The sequence below is a fragment of the Camelus bactrianus genome, chromosome 2 (assembly GCF_048773025.1).
Source record: "Camelus bactrianus isolate YW-2024 breed Bactrian camel chromosome 2, ASM4877302v1, whole genome shotgun sequence".
NCBI classification, from domain to species: domain Eukaryota; kingdom Metazoa; phylum Chordata; class Mammalia; order Artiodactyla; family Camelidae; genus Camelus; species Camelus bactrianus.
Genome location: NC_133540.1, coordinates 126,099,117 through 126,122,389, shown reverse-complemented (window position 1 = coordinate 126,122,389; position 23,273 = coordinate 126,099,117). Strand labels below are relative to the sequence as shown.

At 44.4% G+C, this 23,273-nt stretch overlaps 1 protein-coding gene across 3 annotated transcripts; it reads left to right on the top strand.

Annotated features, from left to right (window-relative positions):
• Positions 1 to 102: 102 nt before the first annotated feature.
• BST1 (bone marrow stromal cell antigen 1) lies at positions 103 to 23,061 on the top strand. 3 transcript variants are annotated; one of them, XM_074349997.1, is made up of 10 exons: positions 103 to 512; positions 1,510 to 1,636; positions 3,212 to 3,347; positions 6,735 to 6,817; positions 9,653 to 9,729; positions 10,053 to 10,145; positions 12,781 to 12,867; positions 15,722 to 15,781; positions 17,690 to 17,748; positions 21,709 to 23,061. In XM_074349997.1, exons 1-9 carry the CDS (start codon positions 319 to 321, stop codon positions 17,712 to 17,714), a joined length of 882 nt encoding a protein of 293 aa, XP_074206098.1. In that variant the 5' UTR covers positions 103 to 318; the 3' UTR covers positions 17,715 to 17,748; positions 21,709 to 23,061. The 3 variants fall into 3 exon arrangements, with proteins under 3 accessions (XP_074206098.1, XP_074206097.1, XP_074206099.1); XM_074349998.1 differs by lacking the exon at positions 17,690 to 17,748 and adding an exon at positions 1,099 to 1,246 and having other exon boundaries at positions 393 to 512; XM_074349996.1 differs by lacking the exon at positions 17,690 to 17,748.
• Positions 23,062 to 23,273: the final 212 nt, after the last annotated feature.

Below are 23,273 nucleotides of genomic sequence, written 5' to 3'. Positions count from 1 at the left end.
CACTCATCATTGGCCAGTGAGAAAGAGGGCGTCTCTCTGAGTGGTCGCAGTTTGAAGCCAGAAAAATCTTCCTTTTGGTGACTGAGCTCGCCCCCCCCCCCAACTTCGCTTCTTCTTTGGGGCTCCCTCTTCGTGGACTCCGGCCAAGATTAGCCAAGGGCAATAGTCCTGTCCCCGGTGATGTCCCAAGTCGGTCCTAGAGCTGAAGCAAAAGCGGGGGCAGGAAGTGAGCGCAGCCGGCTTTAGGGCGAGGCGCGGGGAGCCACCTTAGTGCGAGGGGAGGAGGCGAGTCCAGGAGGCACTCCAAAAGTGCCTGCGATGGCTGCCCGGGGGCGCTCGCCGGCCGGGCTGCAGCTGCCCGCTCTGCTGCTCCTCCTGCTGCTGCTGCTGCTGCCGCGGGCCGCGGGCGCTGGGGCCGCGCGGTGGAGCGGCCAGGGCACCGTCCCGCACCTGCAGAGCATCTTCCTGGGCCGCTGCGCCGAGTACTCCGCGCTGGGGAGCCCGGAGCTGCGGTGAGCGCGGCGGGCGAGGGGCCGGGGAGAGGAAGGGGAGAGGGAGCAGGGACGGGGAATCTACTGGGGAGGGGTGAACTGTGTGGGGTCTGGATGTGAGGGGGGTGTGTGTGTGTGTGTGTGTGTGTGTGTGTGTAACTGAACAGGAGGTTGTTGGGGGTAGCTGAGGATTGGTAGCCGTGAGTTTGGATGACCGCCAGCGTAAGCTTAACCAGAACCGTCACACCCAGAAACATGGTCTCCAGCTGGAATTCTTCGAGTTCAGGTACTCTGGGAATTAAAATTTCAGATCTTCTAATTTAGACGACTTTTAAAGTTTGAGTCTCTCTTGCCAGCACTGTGCTTCTTACTAATTTTTGTTCCTTCTTTGGCCCCACTTGTTCTGTTCTCATAAACTCCTTTCTTGTGCCAATTGTTTTTATTGTGCCTCATTTCACACAAATAAGAGCAGAGAACAATACAAGGAACTCACTGCCCAATATGAGAAATGACAAGTTACAAATGGGGTGGGGAAGTTTTTTGGAAAACTAGACTGGACTTCAGGGGTGGCGGAGAGCCCTGAAAGTCATACTTTCTGCCTTAGCAGGAGGTGGAACAGCCTTTCTCAACCCTCGCTGCTCACTCCTGATTTTACAAAGTCCTGCATCACCTGCTCTCACCTGGCCCCCAGCCCCACAATGGACCTGTGTGTGAATGGAGAGGCACCCCGAGCCCGTGCATTTTCTGCTGTCTCTGTAAGCCTGTTATGAAATATGTGTAGCACTTGCTGAAGGACACATCCACTGTCAGCCTTCTAAATGCATTACCAAAGTTGTTTTTCTTCCTCTTGGGAATTAGGAAATGCCTGAGTCATGACAATTTCCTGTCTTTTTTGTATGCCTAGTTCTGTAGAGTTGATAGTTGGGGAAATTGCTCATGAAAAACTCTTGGAGAGAGAAACAGAAATGTATTACATTGAAATGTGGTCTTTTTTTTTTGAACTTGTACTTTTCTGCAGGGACAAGAACTGCACAGCTATCTGGGAGGCATTTAAAGTGGTGCTGGATAAGAATCCCTGTTCCGTGGTTCCCTCAGACTACGACCTTTTTTTGAATCTCTCTTGGCACTCGATTCCCAGAGACAAGGTAAGGCTGCCTCCACCAGCTCTGTCTCCATAGAGACAGGCAGTGCCTCTGCCAACCAAGCCTCGAGCACCCAACTCACCATGTGCTCTGAGCTCTCTGGTGGGAAGGCATTTTTGTCTTCCACAGTGACCCTGGGTCTACTGCCTGTCATGGACAGAAGGAACTTTCCTAAATCAAAAAGTCAGTGCAGGAACCAGAAGTACATCAGGGCATCACCACACCTTTCCCACGGGACCCCTGCACCCGGTCAGTTTGGAATAATCTGCATCCTAACTGGCCCCAAAGACCTGAGCCTTGAGTCCTTCAGAAAACCCTCCATCTCACTATTCTTCCAGGAGACCAGTCCCTCGTTTTAATGGGCTTTGAGATTATATCCATTCAAACATGTGGTTTACATGTCTATATTCTGTCTGTACTCTAAGACCTACTTTGGTAAAAGCAATTGAGAGAATGATGTAAAATGCTTTAGAACAGTACCTTGAGGCTTAAACAGAATTTAGATACTGTTTTTATTTCTCTGACATAAATTCCTTCTTTTTAATGAAGGACATCTATTTTTGACATAAGTTCTTACCTTGATTTTTTCATTGTAAAGTCAAGTAACACTGATGTTTACAAATGAAAACATCTCAACATGGGTTGTTTTCATTTGTTAAGGCAGGTAAATGGAGCTGGGAGGTTCAAACATACCATAGACTGAAAACGTGATTTTTAAGTCTATGTTGCCTTTGGAACCTTGCAGCCTCTCTGTCAGTTAAAAGGGGGGCCATTATTTTTTGTTCTCTCTTCTCATAGACTTTGGTTGATAAACTCAGTAAATACTGAGCTGCTTCCATGTACCAGGTGTTGTTCTCAGGGTTTCAGGGAGAAAAACACCCTCTGCCCTCGGGGAGTATCCAGTCTGGGCAGAGACTGCTGGTTGGAACACTGAGGATCTGACTGCACGATTTGTATTACTATTATTATGTGAAAACATGGTAACTTTAGAATGGAAACTATAAAGTGTAATGTAAAAGTCATGTATTTTTGAGGCATTTTACCTTTTAGGAATTCCTTTTGTGATTATATATTATCCTAACCACAGCTGTGAGAGAGAAAGGGCTCATACTCTCCATTTTCCACATGTGGAAACTGAGGCACAAGGAGATGACATGCTTTGTTCAAGATCACACAATTAGTGTGTGACAGACCCAGGATCCCAACCCAGGTCCCTTGATTTCTTTTTAAAAAATCTATCTATAATTTTTTTAACTACTGGAAAAAAATCTATGTCTGTGTGTATCTATCCATCCATCCATCCATCTATCTATCTGTCTATCCATGTCTCTATATTTTTTTACGACTGGGAAAATATTTCACTAATATTTGCATGATACCCTTGGAATAAAGGAAAGAGAGTTAGTGGCGCTCTCCGAATGGGTAAATAAAGGCACAGAAAAAGAAAGTTTGGTGGTTTTGAAGCAAGTCACAGTCGAATGAGAAATGATTTGCCAGACTTGTCTTGATGATACTGTGTCCGAAGAAATCTGTATTGATCTTAGTTTATACTTTCACTTTGTGTTTGTTTTTCCTTAGTCCCTGTTCTGGGAAAACAACCACCTCCTTGTTACCAGCTACGCGGAGAATGGCCGTCGCTTTATGCCGCTGTGCAATGTTCTGTACGGCAGGGTTGGAGATTTCTTGAGCTGGTGTCGACAGGAAAATACCTCTGGTAAGAATTCTGCACGAATCACAAGAAAAGTCAGAGTTCCTATTTACTATGCATTTGCCATTTGTGCTAAATGCTTTCATATGAATTTATCTCATCTGATCCCCCCGAAATCCTCTCAGTTAAGTGATCATAATGATAACTATCATCTGCATAATAACATACAATAATAATAATAACAACAATACTAGATGGAGAGCACCTATCTTTTGCCAGGTACTGTTCTAAGGACTTTACATCTATTAGCTCATTTAATCCCTGCAGCAGCCCTGTGGGATGGGTCCTATCCTGATTCCTATTTTGACAAATGAGGAAACTGAGGCACAGCAAGGCTGAGAAGCTTGCTCGAGAGTGCACAGCACATAAGCAGCAGAGCCGGACAGCCTGACTCCAGGGATCGTCCTCACTGCCTCACTATCCTCATTTTCCAGAGGGGGAAACTGAGGCTTTGGGGGGTGAAATGATTGGAAGAACTAGGGCCAGGATTCACCCCTCTTCTGACTGATTCTGAAGCCACTCCAGGCTGCCAGCAGATGAATTGAATTTTTGACATTAAAATCATAGTGAAAGTTAAAATCTCAAGGGCTGGCCTGATGGTAGATTTTATGCTACGAGCTGGCGATTCAGTGGTCTCGATCCTCAGGGAGCTTATGGCCTTGGGAGGGGCATTTGGTCTGGAGACATGTGCTCTGAGGCAGGCAAGACTGGGAGCTAAGAGTAGCAGAGGGAGACACGGGTACAGACCAGAGCTGGGGGAGCATCCCAGTGGCTCTTGGCTCCTGGTGAGTCTTGAGCAATGCACAGGACCAAGGCCGGCAAGGAAAGGGGGTGGAGGAGGTGTTCCCTTCGTGAAGACTGGAGATTCTTCATCCCTGGGTACTGGAGTCATGTTAAAAGTTAACCTGAAAAATACCATATGATATCACTTATATGTGGAATCTAAAAAAAAATGACAAAAATGAACTTATTTACAAAACAGGAAGACTCAGACACAGAAAACAAACTTACGGTTATGGGGGGCATTGGAGGGATAAATCGGAGTTCAAGATTTGCAGATACAAACTGTATATAAAATAGATAAACAACAATGACATGCTGTATAACACAGGGAACTGTATTCAGTACCTTGTAATAACCTATAATGAAAAAAAATATGAAAAGGAATATATCTATGTATAACTGATTCACAGCGCTGTACACTAGAAACTAACACAACATTGTAAGCCGACTATACTTCATTTAAACAAACAAAAAACCCCACAAAATACTCTGGTACTAAAACTGTGGAGTGTAATAAAAAAAAAAAAAAAAACAAGTTAACCTAAGCTCAGTTCTGTTTCTTTCTCCTCCATTCATTCATTTATCCACCTAAAATTCAGAGTGCCTGCTACATGCCTGTCTTCCCTATTCCCTCTTCTAGGCAATGGGAACACAGATGAGAATAAAACAGGAAAATAACACCTCATCCTTACATTATAGAGTTGGGGTGGGAGTCAGGGCAGAGAGAAAACAACAAACAGGCAAGTAAAATACATAGTCTGCCATAAGATGATAAAGGACACAGAGAAACACAAAACAGGGAAAAGAGGGTAGGAAGGGCTGGAGTGGTGAGAAGTAGTGAGGAAAGCGTTGCAGTTTTACATGGGCCCAGGGAAGTCCTCACTGAGAAGCTGATATTTGAGCCAAGACCTGAAGGAGACAAGGAAGAGCATTTCCTGACAGAGGGAACAGCAAGTGCAAAGGCCCAGAGGTGAGTGTGTGTCTGGCATATTTAAGAAACAGAAAGACAGGCAGTAAGTGAAGAGGCAGTTGGTAGACTATGAGGCTAGAGGGATAAAGGAGGGCCAGCCAGCACAGGACGCTGTGAGGACTCTGGCTCTCACTCTGAGTGGGGTGGGAAGCATGGCCGAGTACAGATCAAATGGACACAGCTGTTTTTCCACTGGACTATGATAGGAAGCTTCAGTTTGATCATCCTGCAGAGGGTGGGAGAGAATGGAGGAGAGGTGTGATGGGAAGATCATGAAGGTAGGGAGACTGTGGCCAGTACAACATAAATATTTATCTTGGTCCCCTGATTCCTGGCACACAGGTCCTGACTCTGAGGAGTGATGAGTGTGTTTTGTACGGCAGTGAGAGGACCGGTGGTTGGGGGTCCCTGGATAACTTCCAATGAGGGGCTGGTCACTGAAAAGACAGAGGCCTGATTAGAGAGCTGGTACTTGCAGCCCCATCCTCTGTCCTCAGGGAAGGGGAGAGGGGCTGGACACTGAGTTAATCACCAGCAGCCAAAGTGATTTAACCAATCATACCTATCTTATGAAATCTCCAAAAAAAGGCCTCTGTGATGGGGTTCAGAGAGTCTCTGGGTTGGTGAGCACATCAGATGCTGGGAGGGTGGATGGCGGGGTGCCCCGAGGAGTAAGGAAGCTCTATGCATTTCCCTTCGAAAAGTTCACATTTATGTGGAATCTGAAAAAATGACACAATGAACTTATTTACAAAACAGAAATAGACTCATAGACATAGAACACAAACCTATGGTTACCAAAGCGGGGAGTGGAGGAGTGATAAATTAGGAGTTTGAGATTAACATATATACATACTACTGCGTATAAAATAGATAAACAACAAGGACCTACTGTATAGGGAGCTATACTCAGTATCTTGTAATAACCTATAATGGAAAAGAAGCTGAAAAAGAATATAGATTTGGTATAACTGAATCTGCACACCTGAAACAAACACATTGTAAATCAACTACACTCCAATTAAAAAAAAAGAACACCATAAAAAAAATTCACAGTTTGACCTGTTTGGTTCTCCCTGGAATGACTTGTCAATTAGCAATTTCTCCCTTTTTTTAATAGACTAAATGGGGACAAATTCCATTATATATCCGCTGAATTTTGTCTTTACAATTTTTTAAAATGTAATACATTTTAGCATTTTATATATTTTAAATGTTATAAAATTTCTGTTTTCTGGTTAAGGACCGTTACTTTTGTTGTCTGTTTTTCTTGAATTTACTTCCAAGACCTGGGCTAACTGAAGAAGGCGTTTGTCCCCAAAAAGCCTAAATAAATAAATAAACAAATAAATTAATTAATAACTTACTTGCTAGAGAGACAGTAGAGAAATACCCAGCTGCTTAGTTCTCCCCTTGCTCACCTTTGAGTTGAGCAAATGACAGATGTCTTGGTATCAGGGGTTGGGCGTTCCCTGGCCAGGCTCCTTGTGAAGCAGGTGAGCAGAACCATGAATGTTAAGTCTGTGCACATTATGCAGAATGAGGTTCAATATATTTTGCAGAGTCAACAAATATTTCAAGTTAAGTCTTCCCTGGTATAATATTTTGAAATGAAACGTGTTTGCCTCTTTTCCCCGTAGGACTCGACTACCAATCCTGCCCTACAGCAGAAGATTGTGAAAATAATCCTGTGGATTCTTACTGGAAAAGGGCATCCGTCCAGGTAACCCTGGAACGGGTGGCTGGGTGGCCGAGCAGGCATGGGACGTGTGAACACGGGTTCAGAGGCTGGGCCATCCGGTCATGACTTAACTCCTCTGAATCTCACTTCCTACCTCAGCAACATTCTGATTCACCCTCTCAGCTCCATGAGGGTGTGAGGATTTAAGGAGCTGAAATGCTCAATTCAGTGGCTGGTACAGAGAAAACGTTCTGAATGTCAGCTCCAGGTGAGGTCACTGAACAGTCATTATTATTACTGTCACGTCATGGTTGTTGTTAGCATTTCAAATCAGTGATTTTGACTTTGATGTGAAATGGGGTAACCCCTGCTTTACCGGAGACCCTGGGACACCTGAGACCTAGATGTGGGGGTGAGAAACGTCCCGTAGATGGCTATTAGTGGGAGAGGAGGTGATAGGAGACTGGAGATAAACAGGAGACATGGAAATGGTCCCCTAAAGGTAGGTCTGTTCTTCAGAGGACATTGTCACCAGAGTTGATGATAGCTGTCCGTAGCTATAAAATGCCAGTGACTACAGCTTAAATTTCTGTCACCAGTGTCAAACCAAAGATTACAAATAAAGAGGGTGAAGTCCTTAGCCTGGGGTGGACACAGAGCAATCGACTATTAAGTGTTGTCTGTATTGACCAGGAGGCCGGTGGACACCAGGGCCTTCCACCCACCACCGCCAAGCCCTTTCCGGGCTCTCTGTGTCTCTTTTGGTCCCATTTCCTGTTCTGGACCCCAGGTGGCCACTGAGTCTACTGTTAATCAGGGTGAAGGGGACTTTCATCAAATCCTCCACCATAGCCGCAGTTTGGAACTAAGCAGGGGTCCGCACCAAAGACATTCTCATTTCTCTTATCTCCTGCCCGCTCTGGGGCCGGGTTGCAGGGGAAGGAAGGCTCCATCTGCACCTGCTTCCCAGAGCTTCTGTCTGGAGTGCAGGCTGCCTGAGCCCCTCACTGAGGAACGGGAGGCTGCAGATACATCAACGGAGTATAGGGTCCCAACGACAACTCAGGGGTGATGTCAACAGTATACGTCAAAACCCGGATACTCTACCCAGTGAATCTGCCCGACTTCAAAGCGGCTCCAAGCCATCATCCATACTTCCTCCAGCTCTAGAGTGGGAATCCAATAATCCTGCCCATGTTTTATGAACCCTTAGAATCTGCTGGGTAGTCTGAGCACGAGGATAGGCGGTGAGAATAGTGATGTGGGCAGGGTCTGAACCACCACAGAGACGTATTCAACAAACGTTAAATGTCATTTAAATGATTTGATCTTTACAACAATCCTGTGAGGTAGGGACTCTTGCGATCCTTGTTTCACAGATAGGAAAAATGAGGACAGAGAGGCCAGGAAACTTAACCAGACTTATCACAGAGCTGGTAAGCGCAGCAGCCGGACACCAGATTTTCAGCCACAACATTGAACAGCCGCCTTCTATCTGCGTGCATTTTTTTTAATTAAAACTTTTTTCTTATCAAACATGTAACAGCTGCTCATGACAGAAAATGACAAATTGTAGAAAATGTAAAAAAGAAAATGAATCATCTGTATTCCTGCTACCTAAGGGGACCCTCTTCAGCAGAGCGGTCATTGGATCTTGGCATTTGCAGATTTAACCGTGACTGTTCGCGTATCTGGAAGCAGTCTGAGAGGAGCATGGTGTGGAGCAGGTTGCCGCTTTGCTGCGGCTGGTGCTGGGTTTCTCTCTGCTAAAGAACAAGCCCAGAATTTCAAGTGCTCCGTGACGCCCCTTCCTCTGCCCCTGCCTTCAGTCTAGAATAAACATTTTATCAGGGAAATTACATGTTCCAGGAGTGTTCTGAACTGGAGATTTGGAAACTTCTCGGAACCTGTCTCTCTCCCTTGGAGATTTCAGGGGTTGACTCATAGTCCCAGACTTCTGTCCCTGAATTTTTAACAAGGTAGAGTTCATGCTCTGTCCACCTAGTCTCGCATTTTGCTTTGACTATAAGCACCTTCTATGCTATTGCAAATCTTATGGCGACTTTTATCAATGGCTGGCTAGTAGTTCAGACATGTGACTGCCATGATGTGCTTACCCTTCCCTGTTGTTGACTGCTTCTTAGATTGGTTACAAACCGTGCTGCACTATCCACCTTTGTGCACATCTTTGTACACCAGATGGTCCTTAGTGCTGTTTACCAAGTATTCCTTGCTCATCTTCTGAACACGTGATTTATACACATTCTGTCTCATGAAGTTACTTCTGTGTGACTTGCACGGGCCAGTAAGCTGTGAGAAGGAAGGACTGTGTGACTTCTGGGTGGAAGCCTTTAAGGACTGGTTTGTGATTTGCCACTGTTTTCTCCCTTCGCTGATAACCAGTGACTCTGCAGATGTGGAGACTTCATTGGCTTGGGTCCCAGAAGGAGGACACGGGGAGCCACATCCAAGCCTCAAACCCCAAACCTGTGAGAAACATATAGGGAGTGCAAGAAGTAAATCTTCGCTGTTTAAAGCCACTATGATTTTGAGGTTGCTTGTGATGGCAGCATAAGTTAGTTTTCTCCAGCTGATACAATGCTGGAATCTGATACTCATTTGCATTTTTTTCTTAGGGTAGATTCCCAGACATGGAATTACTAAGTTTATGAGTTTTTGACATTTCAAAGCAATTTGCTTTCCAGGATATACCAGTTGGCATCCCTTCTAGCTCTACAAAATACCAAATTTATCACATCCTCTCCAGTATGGAGAATTGTCAGTTGAAAAGACAATTGACCATCCCCTAGCTGAAAAAGAACGTCTTATTGTACTTGGTGTTTTGGGTTTTTTTGTTTTTTTTTTTTGTTTTTGCAGTATGCAAAGGATAGTTCTGGGGTGATCTACGTCATGCTGAATGGTTCAGAGCCAAGAGGAGCCTATCCTGTAAAAGGGTAAGAATGAGCACTGACATAGACTACAAAGATATCAAAATGTTTTTTAGTTGTTTTGAATGGAGACTTAAGAGAATCATCCTAACCCCAGCCTAATGTTTGTTTTGTATGTTCAGATAGAGCAAAGCATTTGAATGACCTGGAGATCAGAGCCATATCTATACATTTATACCCCTAACAGCTAATGAATGCATGAATGCAATATAAAAATGAAAGTTAAAAAGTAACCCTCAAAAGCTTTAAAATGTAAATCAACTAACAATGTGATGGGAACAGTATCATATTGCTTTAAGACTTTAGGAAATGTCTTTCCTGTTTCTCAGTTTTTTTGCAGATTTTGAAATTCCCCACTTACAGAAGGACAAAATCACACGAATTGAGATCTGGGTCATGCATAACATCGGGGGACCCATCATGTAAGTTACGGTGCTACTGGCGATGGTCATTGTGCAAACATGCTTTTCTTGGATGTGATATGATCAAGTCTGATTTACATGTTCATTTCGAGGGGAACAACGGTCGCCTATGCTTCTAATTTGGTGGGCAGAGAAAGGCAAAGGCTTGACTTTCTGGAAATACCACTAGCCAGTCCTGAGCCCAGAGGAAAGCTCCTTTATCCAGATAGTCCTCTCAGCCTTTCTGAGCGACCTGGGCAGCTCTGGAGAGGAGAGGTCCTTATGCATCTGTGTGGGTCAAAGCCAGTTTCTCTGCCTGGTCATTTGAAGCTCCAAAACCTCACCAGGAGTTCTCAAAATTGACTCATGGGCTATGTAATGAAGCTGTTCTCCTCAGAGAACAACCAGTTTCACAACTGGGTCTCAGATAGCTGGCCGAGGAAACTTTTACAATCCGTGATTTTTCTGGGTAACCACTAACTTAAGTGGTTCTAAACATGCAAGCTTAAACTCATCCTTCTCATCAACAAAGGGCACTGCTGCAAAACTAAAGCTAAAAAACTTAAATCCAGCTGGTTCAGAGACAAGCCAACGAGATCAAGGCTGGTTAAAGCTGTGCAGCCATGATGGTGCTTCAGAGGTGCTGGGGCCTCGTTCCTCAGAGCACCGAAGCTCAGTGGAGGACAGTATTGGGTAGATGTATTATTAAAAGCATGTTCTGGGAGGATCTTAGCAAATTCCCTGTTTCAGACCCCCAGGACTCCCTAAGACTCACCACATAATGAGTGATATTTTTTCCAGTCTCTTGGGTAATAGATTAAATTTACAAACGATTTATTACATAATCATACCAGAATCTGCTTTTCTCTTCCCATACGTATTGTTGCGTGAAGAACAATGTGCATTATTTTTCTTGTTTCTGGGAGAAGTTTCTTTTCATCTAGAAATTATGCTTGCCTGCTGTTCTAATGTATCTGTCAGAGGAAGCTTGTCCTCTGAGTCTACTTTTAATGAGATAAGGACATTGCAATGCTGTGTCATCTCAGCCCATCATTTCTGTGGCAGGAGAGATGATAAAAGGGGCCAGAACCCCAAGTTGTACACATTTGGGCCATAGGATGGAGATGTGGGTCATGAACTAAGAAAGTGGGTGTCCTAAACTGCTCAGATTTTAGGGGAAAAAATCATGGACAGAGAGCTAAGAACAATGCAGCTAATAACTGTGTTTAGTGCTGCTTCGGCTGCCTTTATTTTAAAACAAAACAAAACAAAAAAGCAGAATAACTCATTGACTGAACACTGTGTCTCGGTGTCTTAAAACCTCCATGTCTCTGCTCACCAAAAAAATTCAGTAGTGAGCTTGGCCCAGAGAAGGGCATCGTCCCAGATTTGGCAAGGTTCCCAAACCCCCAAACATGATGTCACTCAACACCTTGCCCTCTTCATTCCTGTAATGCCTGGAATTCCACTTTTGTGAAAACCTCCTCCAATGGCTCATTTTCCCCGTACACTCCCTGTTAATTTTACAGTGAGGGGGCTGTTTACCTCCCCAGTCCAGGGAAACTGAGCCTGGGCCTTGCCTGTGATCTGAATCCTTGCCTGTGAAACTGAGCCTGGGCCTTGCCTGTGATCTGTGCTGGGGAGAGCAGGCAGCGTTGTATCCACCTCTGTTTGTCTTGATAAATCTCCCTGCTTCATTATGACCATCAGGAGGGTGATCATGATGACAATGTGGGGAGAGGAACATCTTCTACTCTGTTGGGGGTGGTCAGCATGGGGTTCAGCTTTACAGGGCCTATTAAGAGCCTTAAAATGCATTCAAAACCTTGGTGCCAGAAAACCTACTTGTAGGAATTTAATGCCAAGGAAACAATTAAGCACGGGTATGAAAATGAAGCTTCAACAAAGTTTGCTGTCATATCAATGACGTTGAAATGTAGGAATGAACCTTGGTCTTTAACAAGAGGGGCTGCTTTTATGAATTATGTTCTGATTATGTAAAGGAGACCAGGCAGGAATCAAAAATAATGCCAGAGAGGTATATATCTGTATACACAGACATGGGCAAACACAGATTACAAAAGGCATCAGACAGCAGAACAGCATTGTTATATTTTAAAAATCTCATGAGAATAAATGTATTTAAAAAGTCTAGAATGATGTCCACCAAAATGTTAGCAGCAGTCATCTCTAGTGGTGTGCGAATTGGGGCTCTTTCCCCCTTTTGTTCATATGCATTTTCTAATATTTTTTGGTTTGCATGTTTCTGTTTCCATTTATAGCTTAACTTAATACACCGTGGGCTAAACCAGTTGGCAGGCAGCACTGGGCGGTCGGTGCACAGCACGGGGCTGTGTTGGGGGGTGGGGCTGTGATGCACCGTGTGGCGCACCGCGCATGCGCCGGCCCAGACCCTCCCAGTGAGTGACTCGCAAACCTGGGACGGGTTTGAAGGCCCAGAACATCCCCTCCTGGGGAGCCGAGCGTTGACTGCTGGCGGCGCTTTTGAGTCTAAAGAACTTCCCGCATAGTTCTCCAGAGAAGAGACTATCTCTGGAGCACACAGTCAAAGTAATTTTCGCTTAACGCAGAAACGGCTTCCTCCATCCGCTTCTCCTTTTATTTTATTTTTTATATATGTATTTCTGTGTTTCAGAGAATCCTGTGGAGAAGGCAGTGTGAAAACCCTGGAGGAGAGACTGGAGAGGCTGGGTTTTCAGTACAGCTGTATCAATGATTACCAGTAGGTGGCATATGATAATCTGTGCATATATTCAAAGCAGGGGCGGTGATTTTGGAGGGCAGAGGGCAGTTGAAAGGGTTTTTCAGGGATCAGCTCCAAAGGCCTTGAACTGTGCCTTTTGGGTAGTCACTGGGTTTGGAGACCGGGAGTGCCTTCTGGCTGGAGTTCTGCCTGGCCCCCACCCACTTCTGTCCGGAGTCTTAGGGGACAGACAGCAGCTGTTTGTCATTTGTGTGTGTCTAGTTTCCTCCTTGCTTGCTTACAGCTTGGTGAGTCACCTGAGAACGGAGACTGTGCTTCCAGTATCTTTGGATGCTACACTGTCCACCATAGGTGCTAAGGTGGAGTTTGAGATACAGACAGATGCATCGTGCCTGTGGACCCATAGGAAAATCGTCACAGCTGCCATTTAAGGAGCACATTATGGGCCAGGCACTTTATGTACTTACAATCAGATATTGTTTGTAGGCGTTCCTGATTCTTGGAAATGTAAATAAGTTTGGCTCAAACCCTGGGACAGTTCAAAGCCCTCCCCGGGGCTGGGAATCCCTCACCTAGCAGCTACCTGCTTCTCTCTGTGTCAGCCCCTAGGTCTGCAGGCCTGTTTACTCCCTCAGGGTCTGGAGTCCAGCCCGGCTAGGACTTCCATTTGTGGGTATGGCCTGGTGCAAATTACATCTGCAGTCTTGTCCAGCACCTGTGACCGTCCCACAGGCTCTGCTGCCTTCTGCCTTCTCAAAAGTTCCGGGATCCTGATAACCCTCCCACCTAAGCCAAGCCCCGAAAGTGTGGGTCTCCCCTACTCAGGCCTCCCCAGGAGAACCAGCCCCTCTGAGCTGTTCTCTTTTTCCACAGCTTGAAGCTGTACCATTTCACTCATCTGTTCCTGCTAATGCTCTCAGGACACTCTAGGTGTTGTTATCACCCTCTTAAAAACAAAGCAGAGCACATTTTCTTATTTGGAAATATAACCTACGTACACAGAAATGCAGAAACCATAAGTGTACAGTTGCGTGACTGTGCATACACCCGTGCCCAGCGTGCAGATCGAGAAACGGCACAGCCAGCAACCTGGTCTCCCCTGGCCTCTCTTTCAGGCTCCCCGCCTCACACACTCTCCAGATGTGTAGGATCATAGTTTCATTTTGTCTGTTTTTAAGATTTATATAAACATCCCCTTTTTATGATTGGATAAATTAAGGGTCAGAGAGGTTAAGCAAGTTTCCCAAGGTCACCAGCCAGTGACAGAGCTGAGTTTTGAATCCAGCATTGGGTGGCCCTGAAACTTGCTCTTTTCTTTCTCCTACAGGACTCTTTTCTTAATCCAAGCACCAGATTTTAGTAAATTAGATAAAAGGTAGTTCTTATTCGAAAACAGCTCAGTGATAGAGAAAATTGTGGCTGTAAGTTATGAGCACAGTTATGATTGATTTGCTTTGGCCCAGAAACTCCCCAAGGAGGGTGTATTTTTATAAGGTGTCAGGCCAAGTGTGGGGCCCAGTCAGAGCCCAGGGTCTCCTTCCCTGCTCACAACTGTCCTCAGGGTCTCAGCCTACTTTTCTGGCTCTGGTTGCCTCCACCAAAGCTGGCTTCAGGGCTCCTCCCTCGCACGCCCAGCTCAGTCCTCCGGTCCCGTTTCTGTGCTGCCCGTGGGCTCTCTCTGTGTTCAGGTGGGCTTCTGTGTTGCTCTGGATCCCAGAAGAGGTGACAGCAGGCTTACACGGGAGAGCCACAAAGGGTGACAAATCCAGCTGCGAGCTGGATGTGAGTGAGAACCCCCTGCCTCTCAAAATCCAGGTGACACTGACCTCTGTCCTGTGGCAGTCACAAGTTCTCCCCACGATTCTTACACATTTTGGCGAGGTCTTTATTCCAGAGCCTCTGTTGTCTCCTGGTTGCTTTCTGCTTAGCGCTGTGTTGAAGCAGACTCAGTGAAACTCTGGGGTTTTTTTTTTTTTTTTTTTGAGGTGGGGGGACATAACAGAGCAATAACAAACTGCTCTAGTGAAAAAAAACAAAAACAAAAAAAACTGAGTAGCGTAGGCTGGACTGGAAAGTAGGCAGACGAGTCCCAGGAAGGCATCACGATAACAAGCCATAGACCGTACAACGTGTTTCCTGTTCTTCCAAAGTCCCCTCCGGTCGCCCTGCCACCAGACAGCCTCTCTTGGCCTGCTGCCCACCGACCTGGCCCCTGTCCCCACTGCTGCTTTCCCTTCTCTCCTGGCTACCTGGAACCCCACAGCTTCTTTAGCTTTCTCTGCTAAATTGTGGCCACCAGCCATCACTCGTGTGCCGACGTCCAACCTTCTGCCCAAAGTTCTTATCAAGAGGTTTTTCCAAGCAAAATCGTACATCTTTACAGAAGTGGTCCCACGCTTGGGCTCTGGCATGGAGGTTCAGGTTCAGCTCCCTGGCTCGCTACTGTGAGGACTTGGGCTGGTCCTTCAGGGCAGCTTTCTCAGCTGTACGCTGGAGACACAGTAGTACCCGCTCCATCTGGTGGTTGTGGAGATTGAATGCCATAATCTGTGTGAAATACCTAATTAGACTTCTTGGTACATAGTAAGTGCTCAGTAAATGCTGGCTAATATTTTGGGGGTAAAAAACCAAAACTGTGTGTTCTTTGAGGTCAGAAACTTTGTATCCGCAGTACCTTCCAGGCACTCTGTAAATGTTTTATGAATGAAAGTCATTTAAATAATCTCTTAAACATTACTTACTTTCTTTTTTTTTATTGAAGTATAGCCTGTTTACAGCGTTGTGTTAATGTCTGGTGTAAATCATAGTGATTCAGATGTATGTATGTATGTGTGTATATATGTATACATTCCTTTTCATATTCATTTTCTAGATCAGTGAAGCTGTTACAGTGCGTGGATCACAGCACTCACCCGGACTGTGCCTTAAATTCGTAAGTAAAGGTTTTAACCCAGCTTCCCTGCTTCCCTAAGGTAGCCAGTCCTTACTATTTACAGAACACTGGTGAATTGCAATATGATTTTGCACCCACCCCCTAAAATGCCCAGCTGCAGAGCCAGGTTGGTACTTCTGCACTGCACTTCCCTCCGGCTCTGAGCTGCTAGGTTGGCACAGCTGTGCTGAACATCTGTGCAGCTAAGCTGAACCCCTGCCTGTACTGCAGAGCAGAGGCTGCACTAGCTTCAGCACAGAGTCTGGGAGTGGAGCGGCAAGAGGACCTTCGAACATTGATTTCTGTTGACCTTAAAACTAAGTTAATTTTACTAGCAAAAATGGGTTTATTTGGGAAGAGCAGGGAATTGCAATTCGAGACAAACAAGCTATAGCAAAAGCCATAGGCAAGTCCAACAGACAAAGGAGAGGAACGTTATTTTATAGAGAAAAAGGAGGAGGTTGGGAAGGGGTGTTTTGAATGAACGTCCTTCAGAGAAAAACGGGAGTTCAGGGTGACGACGACGGTTTCCCATTGCCTGAGTTGCTGGGGTGGTCAGTTTCTCAGGGAATATGCCACGTACATGTCTCCTGCTGTGGCCTGTAACAGATGATTCATTCCTGTTGATGTTTCTTCTGCTGGGGTCTGCAAGGACCCAGTTCTTCCTGTAACTGATGTGAGTGGTCCTGCGTGAGGGCTCCCCCTTCTGGCCTCCTGACTCCATTTTAGTGGTGAGGTTTCCTTTGATCAATTTCACATTTCTTAATCTTAATATATTTTTAAGTCATGTTAACGTTTTTGAAAAGGTAGTGCATGGACATGGGGTGAAATTCAAAGTTATAAAAGGGTAGAGAAAGTGAAAAAAATCTTTCTTCCTCTATTTCTAGTCACCCGATTTCCTTACCCAGAGACAACCACGATTTCTAGTTTCTTGTGTATCCTTCTAGAATATTCTGTGTCTGTTACACACGCACACACACACACACACAGAGGCATATTTCTCTTATACCATTCGTATAAGTGGTAGTCTGCATAGGATTCTGCAACGCTCTTCTTTCACATAATGGTGTTTTGGTGCTGTGTCTCTGGAATTCTGTTATAGGTACATATGATTTATTTAACTCATTGCCCATAGGTGGACATTTGGATTGTTTCCAGTATTTAGCTATCATCAACAGTGAATGAGATGATTTCTTCTCCCTCTACTCCCATTTCCTCAAAGTAATTTCTTTCAGCATTCTGGTCCATCTCCTCCCATACGTCCTCAGTGCACTCACAGACACAGGTGTAAGTTTGTTCATCCATTTATTTTTGGTTTGGTCTTATTTTCATTTATCCCTTTGCCTTTGTTTTTGTACAAAAAGCAGTCACTGTAGACAGACTCTTCTGCTGTGGGCTTTTTTCACTGAGCAGTATAAGGATGTCATCCTTCTCAGTCTGTTCACACTTTCTGACTCGGTCTTTTTTGTGGCTGCGGAGTATCCCGTCGGAGAGCCACTTGCCATTTATTTAACCGTTTTCTAGCCGCAGGCTGACTTAGCTGTAGGTTGTGGTTGCAGTTGTTTTGTTATTATAGACTATGCTGAACTGCAGTCCTTGATTCCATACCGTGAGCCCTTGGGCAAGGATTTGTGTGGGATGGATTACCGGAAGGGGAGTTGCTGGGTCAGAGGATGTGTGTAGTTTGAGTCTTGATATGTCTCAGAAAGGCTGCCCCTTGGATGCGCTCCCGCCAGTGATGTGGGCTGGGGGCTCCCTCCGCCCCTCCTGCAGCCACCCTGGGCACTGTCTGCAGCTGTATCTGAATCTGCATCTGTGCCTGAGCTTGCACCTGTATCTGTGCCTAATTTTAGTCAGTCTTATGGATAAAACATGATGCTTTATTGCTCTTTTGATTTGCATTGGCAGGAAGATCTCTGATGCTGCTGCCTGAGTTCTCGTCCCTTCCTGTCCTATCTGCTAAAATCGTATGTACCCTTGAGGGCCCAGTGCCTCTTGTCCCTTCGTCTGCAAGGCTTTCCTGATTCCACAGGCGGATCTAAGAGTCCCCTGTTCTGTGCTCCGTGGACTTTGTCCACAGCCTGACTATAGTGCTCCCCTCTTCCCAGCCACGTTGCAACTCATTCGTCACCATCTGTCTCCAACATTCGACTCGGCGGTTGCATCAGTCTCCTCTTTACTTGTTTCATCGCAGTGGCACATAGTGGGCGCTCCATAAATGTCTGTGGGAGACAGAGGGGGAAGGAGGGGCTGCTCATCGACCCCGCCTAGTTTTGCTTCCCTTCTTCATTTAGTGATAGAAGCCTTGAGTGTTAGTTGGGCTCATGGCTGCCAGGAATAGCCAGAGTGCTCCCTCACCTCCCTTTCCTCTGTGGCCGAGTGATGTGTGTGACTTGAAAGGGAGGCACGTTCGTTCCCTCTCCTGTCGGCTGTTGTCAGGTGAGCCACCCTCACTGGGCATGACAGGGCAACACCACAGGGGGAGCTGCGTGCCCCCTACCCTGGAGCCACCAGCTCAGCCCAGACAGTTACTGAGAGAGAAATAAACACGTCTTGTCTAGACGACTGGGACTTGGGCTCATTACGACAGCAACCAGACCTGTGTCCGAACTGACGTGGGCAGTTTCTGCTACCCTCACTTCAGAGGTGAAGAAACTGGCCCAGAGAAACTGTGATAGAGGCCTTGCCCAAGACCACCCGGCCTGTGAGGGGGTCTGAGGCGAGTCTATGAGGTTTCCAGATTCCACAGCGGCAACCGTTAAGGCTCTTCTGACTGGAAATTAAGACGACAGATCCACCGTCACTGGGCTGTGTCTCAGGGTGGCTGGTGAGGTTAAGTCCTCTCTCATGCTCTGTACTTCACTCCCTGTGAATTAGGCAAGCGTTGTTTGTTTGTTTGTTTTGAGTCTTCTCACAGAAAATGAAGTAAGTCTATGGACCTGGGCCTTTACTTTTCTCACCTGAAAAATCAAACCCACCCTCCTGTCCCTGCTGCTCAGAACCCTTCAAATTCCCGGCCACCACGTCCAAACTTCTGGCCTGGCCTTCTGGGTTTTTCATCCTCCTTCTAAACACACCACCCACTGCACCCCACCAGGAACTTTCCCTTCAGGCCAGCTTTGATCCGCTTCCCTGAAGACACCCTGTGCTTTCCTGCCCACAGTCCTGTGGACCCTGACCCTTTGCCAAGTTCTTCTCCACTTTCATTGCCCTGGAAGGAATTTTACTAATCTCTTTTTAACAACTTAGCAAAGAATATTGGTAGATAATTTACAAAAGACGGACCACCAGTGGCAAATATAGAACATTATTTCACTGCTCTAATAAGAGTGACATACAAATTTAATAAGGTGCGATTTCCACCTCAACTTCTTTGACATACCGCAGCAAAAAAAACAGCTGAAAAAGATTTTAAAGATGTTAGTCAGTGCTTGCTAGCATGGTAAACTGGGAAAATGCTTTGAGAGAACACTTTGACAACATGTACCAAGAATTATAAAATTATTCATAATCTTTGATCTAAGTCAGACCCCAGGGTACTCCTGGTACCCTATTCTAAAGAAATGATTTAAAATGTAGATGCGGTCTACATGGTCACAGGTGTTTCCCCAAAGTGTTCTTTTTAGTATTGAATCAGAAGTGCAGACACTGGGAGCTGGACCTAAATATTCAAGGAAAACTAAATGGTTACATGGAAGGGTTACGCTTATGACATGGGATAGAGTGGAGCCGCTAAAAACAATGGTAAATGGTATATGGCAGTTATATCTCCATAAAGCTGAGGGAGGGGAAATAATCATGCATCAATAGGACAAAATTCTCACAATCACAGTGAAAAATATGTAGAAAACAACTTTATATACTTACAGGTTACAATATTGGCCAAAAATTCTGATAATCTACAGAATTGATGAGGATATGAGGAAACATACTCATGCCACTCACACAAGGATGTGCTGTGTCAGTCAAGGCCAAGGCAAGACATCAGATCTCTCATCTTGGCTCAAATCCTCTGTCCAGAATGTGTCCCCTGACTGAGTCCTGGCCCTAGGCCACAGAAGTGGGACACCAAATTTCACTTGCTTAGCAATAGGGGGTAAAGGGCTTTTACTCAAAGGTTTAGAATCCAATAAAAAACAGTTTTTATATAAATCCAACTCACATTATGAATAGTTTTCTGATAAGTTTCAGGACGATCCTTTTTTGTTGTCGTTATTTAATTCATTTGCAACCTTTCAGAGAATTTAGCATGTAAGACTAGCTTTTGGATTAGCCCTGTGATTCCATTATAAGTGTATCTATTAAATAACTTATTTTTAGACTTAAGATTTTTAGTGGAAAGTTATCAAGAGAATTTTGCCAAGTTTTAAATCAGGAATGTTTAAGAGAATTAAGATGAAATGTTATACATTTATTAGGTTTACTAGAATCAAGTATTTGAGAAGGTTTTGCTTATCTAAAGTCATTTAAAATATAAAGAAAATGTAATATTTAAAAACTTAAGTTTAAAACAATGTAACCTAAAATAACTTGAGTTTAAAATATTCAGGGAATTTGAGTAATTGTGAAGCCCCCTCAAAAGTTATTATCAAAGTTCATTAGGCTTCATTATCATACTGCTCATACATCAAATGGAAAGTATGGGAAAATCAAGCTTTTGAACTTATAAATTTAATATCTGAAATTAATTTTTAAAACCAAAGTAACTGCGTGCTGTACACCAGAAATTGACACAACATTGTAAACTGACCATCCCTCAATAAAAAAGAAGAAACCAAAGTAACTGCGAATAACTATTTTTCTCTGCATAAACGCTGTCCTCAAGCACAACCTCACATGGACATGAAAAGTTGAAGTTAAAATGTGAGAAGTCAGTGCATAGAACGGGGACCCAGACATGTAAAGCAGAAGAAAACAAGACTATGTTTGTACTTATGCATGATAATGGATGTAAATGATAGAAATAGTTCTGAGAAGATAACTCCAAATTGCTAACAGAGAACTAGAAAAAGATGAAGGGAGACTCATTATTACTGGGTTTAGTTCTACATAGTTTTCTTTTCTTAAAAAAAAGTAAAATTATCTTCATATTAATTAGTGAATTATTTAAAAGCAAAAACAATTTTGAATGAACTAGGTCTGGGAACATTAACTGAATCAGAAGCGCAAGTACAGGAAATGTCCAGCAGGAGGAGCCCTAGTACAAATTTGTGGGCTGCTCGAGGTTTCTTTAGCCAAAAAAAAAAAAAAAAAAAAGAGGTGACCAGAACTCATAAGGAGTAAGGAACTTTCAAGGACCTGAGCCACTAGTCGGGAGTCATGGGATTAAAAACATCAGATTATTTCATAATTTTAAAAAATCACCTTTTAATTGGTTTCCAAGAATTCAGTAGTTTCTGTTCTTAAAAATCTGATGATCAGACCATTTGCTATGACCAGAGTCCCTACTCTGGCCAGGTCCTCGCTCAGTGTCTATGACTAGTGTTTCCTCACCAGTTACACTCTGATGATGCAGTGTCCATCAGGGAGGAACTTGGCCAAGTTTTTGGTACATCCATCCAATCAGAATTCATCCATGAGGAAGAATGAATAAATTCTGTGTGTACCAATAGGGAAGTATGTCCAAGATAGGGTGCTGGGTGAAAAAACAAGTGGTAGATTCCATTTGTGCTCAGATAAGAGGATATGTGAGTACGCATGTGTGTGCGCCTGTGTGTGGGAGTGTGTACACATTCCTGGGAGGACAACTCAGACTACCAAGAATGATTCTCTGTGAAAAGTGCAAATAGGGAGGCCAAGAAGCTTTTCCTTTTCACTTTGTAACTTTCTGTGAGATTTAAATTTTTCTGCCGTGTGCATGGGTATTTTCAAAAGTAGGTGCCATCCCGCAATACTGACATTTTTTCTGTTTCCTTTTTAATTTGCAGGGCAGCAGCCTCTACTCAAAAAGAAGTCCCATCCCCTTATGGATTACAAAGTGCCAGCTTTGTCTTTCCTCTCTTAGTGGCTTCAGTTTCAGTGGCTCAAATGTAACTAGAAACTCAGCTTTGCTGCCCTGAGATGCCCGTGGCCCTGAACCCTGCCCTTGTGCAATCATCCTTGTTCTGTGCACAGCAGGCAATTCCATTGTCTCAAGAAGCTTCCTGCTGGGAAAACAGTGTCCTAAAGTGTGTCTTTTATAATGATATGCATGCTCAGGATTTCAGAAAAAGGAAATTAATCTAGTTCTGTTTAACTGGTTAAAACTGCTGCGTTAGAATTAAAGCTGGTTATTATTTTCTTGTTTTTCATAATGCTACAATGCATTGAGACCCAGAAAGTTTGTTTTACAGTCAAATATTATAAGAGAATTCTAGTAGAACTGTATATATATTTTTATATTTTCCTATACCACTGCAGGGCATACTGTTTGTTGATAGCTTCACATATGTGTATACTATATAAATGTACACATATATGTTTCATAGGCAAAGAATTCTGTATAAAGATGTTCAATTATTGGTTATTCGTAATGGGGGGTCTAAAAATTCTAGTCATAGAGAACTCTTTGCATATGGTTTGGTATATCTGTAGTATGAAATGTCATTCAAACAGTAAATTATCAACCCAAACGTCCTTCAACTGGTGAATGGATGAGTTAATCTTAGTATATCCACATAGTGGAATATTATTGCGCAATCAGAAGTTACCAGCTATGGATGAATGCCACATCATGGATGAGACTCAGATGCGTGGTGCCAAGTGAAATAAGCTGGACCCAAAGGCCACATACTGTGTGATTCTATTCATGACGTTCAGAACTGATCAGTGTCGGTGTCGGAGCAGGGGGAGGGGCTGACTAAGAAGGGGCAGTGGGAGGGCATTTGGGGGAAGTGGCAGAACTGCTCTGGGTGTTGATTATGGTGTGATGGTAACAGGAACCTATGTGTGTGTCGACGCTCAGAAAAAGGTCATTTCACTGAATGTAAAGGAAAAATTTTCAAAGAACATTTCCTGGCGTAGAACCCAGTCGACGATAAGTGTAAGACATAGGACATGCAGCTGTGTACCGTATGATCCAATTGTCTAAGCCGTGATACAGAGGTAACGTAGTATAGACGTGTGTTTGTATGATACACACGTATTATACATGAAGGAAAGGAAAGGAAATCAACCCAAAGGCAAAGCAGCTATCTCTGGGGAATGGTCTAATCAGTGATTCCTAGTTTGGCTTTTGACTTTTTGTATTGTTCGAATTTTCTCTGATGAGTGTGAGAAATAAACACACACATAAACATGCATCCATCGTCTATGGGTGGTAGTTGGACCCAACGCAAGATGTTTCCAGAAGAGAAAAACAAAACCAAAACTTGTCACAGGCACTCCTCTGTCCTCACTCCTTTCTCACCTAAAGCACGCTCGGGTGGCTCAGACCTGAGAACTTGCAGACTGTGGTGTCCCTGCAGCCAGTAAGGGGGCAGTAGGAGCGTTTGCACTTTCTGGAGTTTCCTAT